The sequence below is a fragment of the Camelina sativa genome, chromosome 7, assembly GCF_030686135.1.
Source record: "Camelina sativa cultivar CO46 ecotype springtype chromosome 7, ASM3068613v1".
NCBI classification, from domain to species: domain Eukaryota; kingdom Viridiplantae; phylum Streptophyta; class Magnoliopsida; order Brassicales; family Brassicaceae; genus Camelina; species Camelina sativa.
This window is the reverse complement of record NC_141886.1, coordinates 18,519,656-18,532,329: the sequence shown is the minus strand read 5'-3', so window position 1 is coordinate 18,532,329 and position 12,674 is coordinate 18,519,656. Positions and strand designations below refer to the sequence as shown.

Sequence of the window (12,674 nt, the reverse complement as noted above, 5' to 3'; positions counted from 1 at the left end):
CCGTCGGAGGGGAGGAGGAAAACGACTAGTTCCCCTCATGTACTCTCCTTTTCTGTTTCTTTTTTATTAGTTCAAGACCTTTCGTTTGGTCTACCCGGGAGGGTTTTAATCCATGACTTTGTTTGCCTGGGAAGGCCTTTAAATCCATTCTTTTCTTTTATGGTTTTACTTTGCATTTGTACGTCTTTCTTTAATGCGCGAAGTGACGAAAACCTTTGGATCAGACAATTTTTTGGATAGAATCTGATCGGGCTGCGAGGTGTCTACTCCCCCCCTTATTTATTATTATATTTATTATTATGCTTGATATGGAAGAATGAAGTTTGCTCTTTTGCGAGGCGGGAAATAGCAAGCTTAAAATAGGTTGATGCGTGAAGCGAGATGTTTTTTTTTATTCGCGTGGAATGCCCGGGGGCTACTTTACTCGACTTCGAGGAATTGAGATGATCGTTTTAAGTTGAGTTGGTGTGACTTTTATAGACGTAGTATAGGTTGTAATGAGGGATTTTAGGTCTATCGGGAGCTACTGTTTATCGTTATTAGCGTTTCTTTTGCTATGCTTATGCCCTTGTTTAAGAGGAAATAGGAAAATGATAGGGGCTGCACTCAGGAAGTCGAGTTGCCTACATACCTCGTAAGGGGATCAAGCCAGTCGTAGTTCAATTATTATCAGTACCTAGTGGAAGTACTTCTTGAAGTTCATGATGTTCCAAGGTCGGGGCTCGTCCCTTCCATCGCTTTCGTCAACTAGGCGATACACGTCATTGCGAACGACCTCGGTGATCCTATAGGGACCTTCCCACTTCGTTCCCATTTTTCCCGCGTTCTTCTCTTTCTTGTGATCGAAGACTTTGCGGAGTACGCGTTCTCCGACGATGAAATTCTGGGGTCGGACTTTGGAATTATAGAAGCAGGCTATAGAGTTCTGATAATTTTGAGCTCGCACCAGGGATTGCTCTCTCTTTTCATCGATAATGGTGAGGCTATCGAGCAATGCCTCGATGTTTATAGCCTCAATTTCGGGGGAGACAACTCGGCGGATACTGCCTACAGAGATTTTTGCCGGTACAACAGCTTCGATTTCGTATGCTAGTGAGAAGGCGGTCTCACCCATGCTCCCACGCGGGGTGGTTCGAGTGGCCCACAGGACTCCGGGAAGCTGAGCGTCCCTGCCGGATTTTGCTGCGCCAAGCCGTCGCTTGAGACCGTGAAGGATCAGCTTGTTGGCCGCCTCGGCCTGGCCGTTCCCCTGAGGGTATCGGGGCGTGGACGGGGTGAGCCGGATGCTCCAGTCGTCGCAAAACATTTGCACTACGGATGACATCAAGTTGGTTCCGTTATCTGTTACGATCTCGTAAGGGATGCCATGACGGCATACAACGTTCTTCCAGAGGAAATCCTTCACGTGATCCCCGGTAATTGACTGATAGGATTTTGCTTAAATCCACTTGGTAAAATAATCAGTTACGACCAGTAAGTGTTTCACGCGTCGTTTTCCCGACTGCTCAAGGGGGCCGATGGCATCCATCGACCATCGCATGAAGGGATAAGGGGCAGAAACCAAGCTCATCAACTCGGCGGGCTGATTGATCATGGGTGCATGGCATTCACATTTGTCGCAGCTTTTGGCATGTGAGTCGCAATCTACGAGCATGGTCGGCCAGAAATACCCTTGATGTTTTACCCTGAGGGTTAGTGATCGACCTATGGAGTGATTTCCACAGGGTCCCTCGTGAGCCTCTTTCTTGATGTTTTCGGTCTCGCTCCCGTGAACGCATCTGAGGTACGGTCCGGAGATACATCCCTTGTATAGCTCTTCGCCGATGAGGCAGAAACGCACACTTTGTGCTTTAAGCTTTCGTGCCTGCCACCGATCTACGGGGGCGGTTCCACTTGTGATGTATTCGTGGATTGGGACTCGCCAATCTTTCTTCGGTCCTACATTGTGTTCGTCTCCCGTCATCGTGATGTATTCGCGGATTGGAGCTCGTCATCCTGCTCAGGTGTCTGTTCGAGATTTTCTTCGTCGGGTCCGACATCTCTCTCGACCTGGTGGACGCTTTGAGCTTTGACGGGAATGGGGATGTTGGGCTCGTTTATCCCTTCTACGGGTATGACCCGTTTGACCAAAGGGTCAGAGGTGGAAACGAGTGCGGCCAGGGCGTCGGCCGCTGAGTTCTCTCCACGTGGAATTTTGGTGAGTTCGAATGACGAGAACTGCTCTGCCAGAGATCTAATGACCCGGAGATATGCGTCCATTTGTTCGCTATTCGTGTCGTAGTTTCCATGAAATTGGCTGGTGACGAGCTGCGAGTTGCTGAACGCGGCGAGCTCTTTTACTCCCACGGCTAATGCGAGCCGGAGGCCAGCAATCAAGGCTTCATACTCGGCTCCGTTACCCGAAGCCGCGAATCTGAGCCTAAAAGATTGCTCCATGACCTCTTTGGTGGGGGAGATGAGTTGGATCCCAACTCCGCATCCTAGCCTCGATGACGCTCCGTCCGCGTACAGCGACCATTTTGTTGGTTTATTTCTTTCATGCTCGTTGTTCACAGCGAGCTCGATTACAAAATCAGCGAGGACATGTGCCTTAGCGCAGGTTCTAGGTCGGTATTCGTACGGGTTGGGACGTCAATACTACGATTGTATGGGATTGGAAATAAGGTCGCAGTTTGCGGGCGGACATTACGACCGCCAAGGCTAGTTTTTCCATGGCGGGGTATCGCGTCTCGGCGTCAACCAAAGTTTTGCTGACGTAATAGATGGGTTTTTGCTCTCCGTCGTGCTCTCGCACCAGTACTCCACTCACCGCAGAGTCAGAGACGGCGATTTAGAGGAAGAGGTATTCCATGTCCGCCAGCTTTGAGAGCACCGGAGGCTCGGAAAGATATTTTTTTAGTTCCTGGAATTCTTCCTCGTATTTGTCGTCCCACTCGAATTTTTGATTGCCCTTTAGCATTTGGTAAAACGAGAGGCAACAGTCTATGGACCGAGCAATGAAGTGATTCAGGGCTGCGATCCGCCCTGTAAGCCTTTGCACCTCCCGGGTAGTTTTTTGGCAGGGTATTTCGAGGAAGGTCTAACCTAGTATCTATCATTATGCGTGACAGCTCGAATCCTCCAACGTCTAACCTGATGATCAGAGCGTCGTCATGGGGCTTGTCCAAGTCGGCGGTTTTGCTCTCCCAGAAAGTGATTTCGTGGTCGGGCACCGAACATGGCTTTCTTTCCCGGTGGTAACTCTCGACCCTGCGGTTGTATGCCTTGATTGAATTGACAGATTCGCGGCACAGGGCGGATCCTCCCATGATATAGTCGACCCGGTGGGTCTGGTCGAGATTGCCAAAACATCGGGATATACGAGGTCGACAGCTCGCAAGCTTGCGAGGAGCTGGAGACAGCGTATACACCGACTTGGGTGACGTACGGCAAAGGGTGAGGTCTTTGAAAACGAGATCGATTCGTTTTTTTGGGGCTGGTGGGGGTGATGACCCCTCAGCCTCATCAGTTCTCTCTCGTTTTGCAACGACATCCTTTGCGTTTGCGTTTGCTTCCCTGGCTTTCTCGCCGTCCTTTTCGAGGTCTATTTCGCCAAGCTCTCCTGCTTCGTGCCTCCTTGCCAGGGGGCGACCCACGGTTCTGCATTCCTCAGTCGAGTGACCTCGTATCTTGTGGTATTTGCAGAACTTTTCAGGGTCGAAATTAGGGTTTTGGGATATGGATGTGGAATCCACCGCGAAGGCGTGTTGTCCAGGCTCTAGCGGATCCCTCCGAAAAGGTTTTTTGGAGGGGTTGAACGGTGCTTTGGCCGATTTATGAAGCTCGGGCATGGCAGCTCGCTCCTCCTTGGCCCTAGCGAAGTTGATTGATCTGTGGAGGGCGTCATCAAGCGAGGGAGGTTTCCGTACTGTGAGTTCCTCGCGGAACTTTGATCTATACCAAAGGCCATGTGGGAGTGCCGCTAGGGCGACCTCATCGTTCAAATTTGATATTTTGGCTTTGACTGCCTTGAATTGAATTACGTACCCACAAAGTGATTCATCCTTTCCTTGAACCAAGAGCCATAGGTCGGATTTGGTCACCTTAGCTTGGAAGAAAATTGAATATTGCTTTAGAAACACGGCAGCGAGTTGGTCAAAAGAATCGATGGAGTTCGACAGTAGCCAATAGCCAGCCTCACATTCATCGTCGGTGAGGTAAACCTTGGTTATCGCCAATCTGAAAGCTCGGAGATGTGCCCCGGAGTCTGGTGTGCCCGCATATTCCGGCAAGCGTAACTTACCCACGTCGCGAAGGCGAACTTTCACGATTCGATTGGTAAACGGGGTGCACCTTGTTTCTACGATAACGCGATCGATTTCCGGTGCAGCGCTCGTGGCCAGGTGGACCTTTGAGCGGATTTGGGCCATCTCCGTGTTTGCCTTATTCATGTATTCAGCAAGGACTTGGGCGTTGACTGCGTCGTTCCTCGGAGGGCTTGGAGGGCCGAAGCTGTCAACCGCCGTATGACGAGGCATTCCGCCCATGAACTCCTCGGTTGAATCTAGGTTTGTTCTTACTGGAGGATTTGTCGGAGCGTTTGAATTGCTGGCACCGCGTGCCGTTGAGCTAACATGCCCGACCGAGGGCTGATCAGCATGTCGTGAGCTCGTTGGTTCATTGAAATTTGTGGAGCTCGGAGCTCGCAGATTCTCCGAGGTCGCGAACACAGGTAGTGTCCTGAGCCCGGGAGGGGTGACGTGGACGGTTTCGAAATCGAGGCAGGTTCGAGGTAACGCTCTTTCCGCGGATTCAGTTGAGATTGTTTCCGAAGGGTACGCTGTTTCTCGACGGAGGTCGTGATTTCCGTGAAGGGCGAGCTCTTGTCCATGCCGCTCGATCCGGCTCATGAGGGCTCGATTTGTCGCATCTTGATTTTGAGTCTTATTGATCAAAATCGTGAGCATCCCTCGTATTTCTGACAGATCGGTCCCACTGGGCGTCCCTGAGGATGGTACGGGCGCCAGATGTTGCCCGGGCCGACTCGCTATATTGCTCTCGGAGCGGATCCACACCCGGGATTGGTTTCTGCTTCCCGACAGGATTGCGGGGATCGTGGGTATAGCACCAACGGGAATCCTCTGGTCCGGAACCCCGGGCTCCCGAGCTGGAATGAGCCTCTGGCATGTGAGGTCGGAATGGCCCGAGGAACCTTGATCTGGTGTCTGGGTGTCGCTAGGTAGCGGGTCTGTCCCAAGTCTGGCCGAATTTCGGATCTCTTGATCAGAGTGGGTCTGGATCTGCTCACCTCTAGCGGTAGCGTTATTAGAACCAGATCCTTGTAGAGCTGCTGACGGCATGATGGTGTCGGTATGTTCGTGATTGGATTCGGGAGTGATTGAGTTGGTTGTTGAAGGATCCATTTCGCTATGATTTCTTCGAAGTAATCGACTTCTGTGAATAGAAGAGACCTAAGTCCCCACAGGCGGCGCCAAATTGTTGAAACGAATAACAACAATTAATTTGATTTGATTGTAAGATAGGATATGGGCGGACTTTCGGTATAAATCGAATTAAACTAAGAAGAATTGCGAACTGGATTTGTGGTATTGAAAGTAGTCACCAAAATTACATTTGTGTTTTTTTTTATGAATTTTATCTATTTAAACTTGAACTCCTCAACTCACCGTTCTAACTTCCCCACAGATCTCGCCCACAATCTCTAAGCTTTATCCCGTGAACGACTCGGCCGTGGCAACAGAATTCTCGTCTTGGGCTCGCGGCAGGCCCACTATCAGGTCCGAATATTGATTTCCTTAACGGGCTTTTCGCGGGCCTGCAGATCGGCGAAACCCAACACCAACAACTATGCCATGAAATCATGGTCTAAATATGACTTATGGAATAATATCTATTTTGTAAGTTATACTGCGGGTTAAGTTTATTTATTAAAAAAAAAAATTGTTAATTTAATTTGATTTGTTTAGTTTTTAAAATTATATATTGTATTTTGATTGTTAATTCTATGACTTAACCCACAATATACCGCATATTAATTTTAGGACCAATATATAACATATATTTGTCAAAATCATCTTGACCGAGAAAGCCTCTACCAAATAATATTATTCTAAACTTTAATTTAATCTGAGAAATCATATTTTCTAAAATTTCAACCCATGCTCTAGCAAAAAATCATATTTCTTCAAGTTTTTTCATTCTATAGTGACATATTATTGACTTGTACTATATAACAAATCAAATTAGAGTGTTTATAATTTTAAATTTTTGATATATCATATATATATATATATGTTATTCTTAAAAATTTCATATTAAACTTTTTTTAAATACTTCAAATTAAATTATTTAAAATTTTTATTATAGTATATAAAATTTTACAATTCAACAAAAGAAATATATGAAACTGAATTTAAATATTCAAATTTTTACTCGTTATTCAGTCAAAATGTTTGTTGAATAGATATTTTTAAAAAAATATATGATAAAAATAATAGAAAAAAAAAAATATTTTTTAAAAGAATAATATTATTAAAGCTTGAATATTATATAGATTGAAGAATTTATATTGGGTTTAATAGTATGACTTTATAGTATGATTTCAATGCCTTATAAATCAATGTTCATGCTCATTCGTATTCAGAATCATTTTTCTCATTTTTTTATAGTACGACTTTGAATCTTTGCATCGTTTCTGTAGGCAATGTGGTTGAGACATTTTATATATTTCTTATTCATCAATTGAGCAATACATATCCGTTTAAAAAGTTTAAATTACATCATATGTAGAAAAAATCATAAATTTTATTAACTAAATATTTTATATAATAATTTAAATATTAAATCAAATAAAAATGAAAGACGAATCACATATGTTTGTTTTAATTAGGTTGAAAATTTTCCTTATCTTTTAAATGTTACCTATAATTGATTTTATATGTTACCATAATTAACTAAATGCACATTATCCCTAATTACCAAAAATCAAACTAACATGTATATTATGATACACCTAAATCATGAATGTCATAAATTTATAACCAAAAAATAATATATATATATATATATATATATATATATCTATTATATAGTCTACCAAAGAAAGTCATGTACTTCTGAAATATTAAATAGGGGATGAAAGCAGTCAATTAATATTAATTACATATTTGAGAAATAAATAATCGAATATTAGATTGCATAAGTTAGGGTTATAGAAAACAAACCTTATTAAACTAAGTTAGATATGAGTTCTTCGTTTGATGATGAAACTTCCCAGCCTTTGCTTTATGTAATTTACCTGATGTTTATCGGTCACATACAAGAAAATAATAGGCACTTAGCATTCCGATTTACAGAAGCAATTACATTCGGTTAATGACTTTCCTAGAGTGCAAACACAAATTATTTATGTTGAGGCGATTAACGGGGGCTAGTGGGGTCCGCGAGACGGGTTGTCACAATAATAATGAAAGTTATATGGTTCGTATGAATGTGACCCTCTACGAGATTCCGGCAGTTGTTTTCTCCGATGCATGAAATAAAGAACACAATTGGAGATTAAATTAGTCAATCAATTTGGTTAATTACAGCAGAAGTTTTACACACATTTATGTTTTGCAATCATACTAATAATCAGAATTAAACAAATCTCTATAACTTCATAATTTGAAAAATCCGGAGGATTTAAACTGTCCAGCCGGAGATGGTAGAAATCATAGAAGTACAATGATTCAGAAAGATTTAGAAGCAGCTTACCCACATGATTGATTGCTTGAAGAAATTAACCAATTTCAAAAAATCTCCGGCTGAAACCCATTTGTGTATCGATAGTTCATCCTAAAAAGCCAAAAGTACCTATTCACGATTTTTAAATTATGTTTTTTGAGTCGGTCGTTCTAACAGATTGATGAAAGTTCCAGAGAATTTTGGACGAAATACAGAACTAATTTTCAGAATCAAGATAAATAAGATGAACGAAGAAGATTGTGGGAGATGAATTACAACAAGGAGCAAAAAGAGGGTGACTGTTCCAGTTCTTATTTCTCAATCTCATCATAAAAGTTGTATTAAATTATTTTTTGTTAAAGGTCAAAAGGCCTAAATTGTATTATCTTATATAACCAAAAGGCCCAATCAGAAATCGTTTGTGAATTAAAACGTAACCCATTACATCTTTATCATATTCATAAATATGAAGACTATTAATTTCAAATTAAAATAATAGTGACACTTAAAAGTGTAAAATAAAAAATAGATAAATTAACTTAATATATTATGAATAATCTATTATTCCAAATTTATAAAATAAAATTAACATAAACTACCAAATCCGTAATTCAACAAACAACCAATTCCACAATTCAACTAAAAGAATTCAACTCAAACCTCATTCTAAATCAATATCATAAAACAATAATACACTTAAAAACATGCAAAAATTAAAAAACAAAAAAAAAACAAAATACTTGCAAATATTATTATACATTTTACTCTCAACATATAAATTCTACTTAATTAGTACCAACAAAATGAATAATAATAATGATTCGTCACGAAGTGTACCGCGGGTTCAAACCTTCAATAATGAATTATATTGATATAGCATATAAATAATTAAATTTATTTGGTTATCACTTTTGGAAATATAATAGTGTCCTTACTTTTTCTATTATAATAGTTTTCAAAATTAAGAATGTAAATAACATCAAATATATTAAATATATATATGATCATCTTTGTTTTAAAAAATATAGTATAACATTGAAATGTTTTAAACCAAAAAGTGATGTTTCGCATGTTAATTAGTATGAGTTGTTTGGTTACATGAGAGTACCCATTAGTTAAACCAAAGTGCGTTAGGTAGATGAGACTAGGGGTCTAAATATTTCAATCAAAAAGACATATTTTGTATATACTTCGGTACGATGATTTTCTGGGGGTTAAAGATCTTTAAATCTGCTGTGGAACGGGTTTACAGCATGACAAGTTTAAAATATTAAAGCAACAATAAAACTATTTAATTTATTTCATAAAGTATATATTTATAAACATAGTTTGGAATTAGTTAAGTTACAAATTATATCCATATTTATTATATGAACTATAAAATATACAACCACGTGAAAGAAAAAAACCATATTATACCGTTTTGACTAATACTTTAAAATTTTAAAACACGAAAGTATTAAAAAAAAAAAAAAAAAAAAAAAAAAAAAAAAAAAAAAACAAACCTTCACACTATATATTAATTAATAAATTATAAAAATCAAACAATTTAATGTATCACAAAAAAAACCCAAAATTTACAAGTTAGTTACAAGATTTTAATTATATTAAAAAAGAATAAACTTTTTAAGTTATACTCATACTATAACTAAATTTAATTGTATTTTTAAAATAGTTATTAAATAATTGCAAAATAAAATTTACTTAGTAATAAACATAAAAGATTCTAACTAAAAAGTTATAAAAAATTTGACCCGCGGTGTACCGCACAGTATTAGAACTAAACACAAAACTACCTCTCATTACTACGAGATATAAACAAAATATTCGTCTTAAATTAAACAAATGAAATTTGTCATGATTAGTAAGAGCTAAAGGATTATGGCGAAACTTAGAGGGTGTTATTCAATGGTAGATTTTCACAGAATTAGAATGTAATCGCAATCCACTCCAACACATAGAGACATCACTGTTGCCTAAATACATGTATTAGCATTTACTTTAGTCAACAAATCAAGCAGACTCTTGTTGGATTTCACCAACAAAGGCACGTGCTCTGCACATGGCTACCAACGGCCTAGCTCTAGGCATTGTGAGTCCTCCACCTTCATTCATATCCACATTTTCTTCTCCAATCCTCTCCCATTCAAAACATTGAATCAGACACCCAAGAGTCAAACTTATTAGCCGTTGAGCTAATACGTACCCAGGACACGCCCTCCTTCCTAACCCGAACGCCATTAATTTATGACTCTCTCCTTCTTTCTCGAACCTCTCGGGCTTGAAACTCGTGGGGTCATCCCATAGCTGAGGATCTCTTTGTATGGCCCATACATTCACCAATAACCTCGTGCCACTCGGCATATCATAACCTGCCACTTTACAGTCTTCTGATGCGACATGAGGGACCAACAATGGCGCCGCGGGGTACATCCGCAATGTTTCAGAGACAATATTTTGAAGATAAGAAAGATTGGCGATGTCTGATTCTTCCATAAGCTTGTTTAAACCAACTTTATTGTCGATTTCATCTCTCGCCTTTTTTAGTACATCCGGATGGTTCAATAGGCTTGACAATGCCCATTCCAATGTTACCGCTGAAGTATCAGTCCCCGCCAGTATAAGAGACTGCACATTGCACGCATACACGAAAAAAAAATGAACAATGACTAAATAAATCGACTAATTAACTAAAAATGGTTACTTACGATTATAGTTCCTTTAATCGTGTGGTCCGTGTAGTATTCAGGTTGAGTTTCTTGCAGAGAAAGCAAGTGATCGATCATAGTGTTCTCCTTCTCCTTTGCTGCTCGTTTCTCATCGACTAGTCCTTGAAGGAACTCATCAAGCCTACCACCAATTTTTTTTATCCGTGTCTCGAAATTTGTGATATATCCCAAGACCGGTAAATAGTCAGCAACGTTTCCAGCACCACAAAAACTTACAGCCTCTGCGATAAGTTGGCGGACGTGTTTAGCCTCTGGATCATCCTCTAAACCGTCTCCGTAGTAACATTTACCAGCCACCATTCTAGTGATGTTGTTAAATGTTAGGTCTGATAATATTGAAGTCATCTCAACCTTTGCAAAATCCTACAAAATTCATTACAATATACACCTTAATTATGTTACGTCAATAACGCAAATCATAAAACACAACTTATAAATTTTCGATATGGTAATAACGTACTAGACTGAACCAGAGATTAATATTATTATTATATATACATAATATTTTATTTAAATCTTCGAAATGGTAATAAGGTACGTAATTCCAGTAATATATTAATTGGTAGGAAACTTGTCAAAAAAAACAAAAAAACTTACAGGACACAAATAGTCAAAACAATGACAAAATTCAGAAACCTTACAAATAAGTGATAACTAAATAATTGAGTTTATGTGTAACAATTTAGGTCGCTAGTTCAGCCCCAAATGGGAATGATTCCGACTATATATTATGGTATTTTTTTGGTAACTAAAAGTTGATTTTGCCAAATAATATATCTCCTAAATTAGTATTAAAGGTCTCAATTACTTTCATAAAAACTCTATTAGAATTTAGAACATGAGTAAGAAGAGCTCCCTTACAAGTGAAGAGTTACGTGAGAGACAAACTATAAGACGCCGGATCTCGTCACGTCGGATAGAGGTAAAGCTATTAAGACGGTGATTCGAAAAAATCTCCACGGCACCGATACGCCGGAGGTTTCTCCAATGTTCACTATACGGAGCTGAGACCATGGTTGAGCTACCGTACGATATGTGTTTCGAAGCAATCGAGCTCGGGCGGTTCGCGAGGATGATGTCGTTCTTGGTAAAGCATTCTTCGGCGATCGTGTGCGAAGAAACGACGAAAACTAGTTTGTTTCCAAGGCGGAGGGAGAAGATCGGAGAATCGTTTAGTGATTGAGAGACGGAGAAGAAAACGCGGTGAAGCGGTGGTTTGAGGAGGCGGAGGTGGCCGATGAATGGAAGTGAGAACGGTGGAGACGGAGGAAGGTTTTGTGTTGGTTTGAGTTTCTTGATGAGTAGTATTGTTAGAGTGAGGATTAGGATGATGATTGTGAAAACTAGGGTTTGAGCTTCTTCTTCCACCATTGTTGATTTGGGTTTGAGAGACTTTGCTTGGAATTTGAATTGAACATACATCACAATTTAAAGAATCAGCTCACATATTATTTTTTTTTCATAAAAATGACACAACTTACGTATAGAAAGACTCAACTCACAAACAAGTTAAAAAATGACCAAACTTACATAATATCAAATTATTTGTTATTAGTCGTCTAAAAAAACTAATCCTTCAAACGTCTCTTCACGACGTGCATGGTTATAATATATACTCAATAGAATAATTAATAATCAAATGGCAAGGAGATAACAAAAAAAATATTAAAATCCTGATTAGCTTATTTGGTTTACATTATCAATCACATGGCCATCTATATATCACATTCACTTATTTTGGTTACATTTAAGACATCTTCAACGTTACCATAACATTTAATTATCGATCTATTTCAACTTTCTGACCATTATAAAGTGTGGAAACGTGGAAACTGTAAATATCTTAATGGATAATATATAGATGGCGTATGATTGATTCTGATGATGTATAACTCGAATAAGTCGATAAAGATTTTTAAACTCTCTTAAAAAAAAAGAGTTTAAAAATTCTTTTTTTTTTGGGTGGAATTTAACCCTTTTACAATAAAAGTCATTAAATATAAGTGATTAATAACTAATAAGATAAAAGAATAACAATTATTATAAATCTATATATACATTTTTGAAATACATTTTGGGTTCTACCTTTTTATTTGTACTTATTTAAACTTTTATTTACAAATTTAATCCCTAATAAATTTCCAAAAATAACATTACTCCAGATTTTGTTTCCTAAATATTTTACATTCCATTCCAACTAAAAAAATACAGCATAATCAA

General features: G+C 39.1%; 2 protein-coding genes across 2 annotated transcripts; both read right to left on the bottom strand.

Annotated features, from left to right (window-relative positions):
• Positions 1 to 676: 676 nt before the first annotated feature.
• Positions 677 to 1,963, bottom strand: LOC147941399 (uncharacterized). Its single transcript, XM_087458505.1, has 2 exons — positions 1,685 to 1,963; positions 677 to 1,423 (listed from the first exon to the last, which is right to left on the bottom strand). Exons 1-2 carry the CDS (start codon positions 1,961 to 1,963, stop codon positions 677 to 679), a joined length of 1,026 nt encoding a protein of 341 aa, XP_087314631.1.
• A 7,641-nt stretch (positions 1,964 to 9,604) lies between these two features.
• On the bottom strand, positions 9,605 to 12,028 carry LOC104701249 (cytochrome P450 81D11-like). The gene is made up of 3 exons (XM_010416896.2): positions 11,316 to 12,028; positions 10,434 to 10,817; positions 9,605 to 10,353 (listed from the first exon to the last, which is right to left on the bottom strand). The coding sequence occupies exons 1-3, from the start codon at positions 11,874 to 11,876 to the stop codon at positions 9,739 to 9,741; spliced, it is 1,560 nt and encodes a 519-aa protein (XP_010415198.2). The 5' UTR covers positions 11,877 to 12,028; the 3' UTR covers positions 9,605 to 9,738.
• Positions 12,029 to 12,674: the final 646 nt, after the last annotated feature.

Bases quoted from the DNA above. Each gene is read 5' to 3' on its own strand.
- LOC104701249 (XM_010416896.2), bottom strand. From the start codon at position 11,876: ATGTATGTTCAATTCAAATTCCAAGCAAAGTCTCTCAAACCCAAATCA. The intron at 10,818-11,315 runs GTAAGGGAGCTC...TGAATTTTGTAG, and splicing joins TCTCACGTAACTCTTCACTT to GATTTTGCAAAGGTTGAGAT. The intron at 10,354-10,433 runs GTAAGTAACCAT...TGCAATGTGCAG, and splicing joins CGATTAAAGGAACTATAATC to TCTCTTATACTGGCGGGGAC.
- LOC147941399 (XM_087458505.1), bottom strand. From the start codon at position 1,963: ATGACGGGAGACGAACACAATGTAGGACCGAAGAAAGATTGGCGAGTC. The intron at 1,424-1,684 runs GTAAAACATCAA...AAATCCTATCAG, and splicing joins GTCGATCACTAACCCTCAGG to TCAATTACCGGGGATCACGT.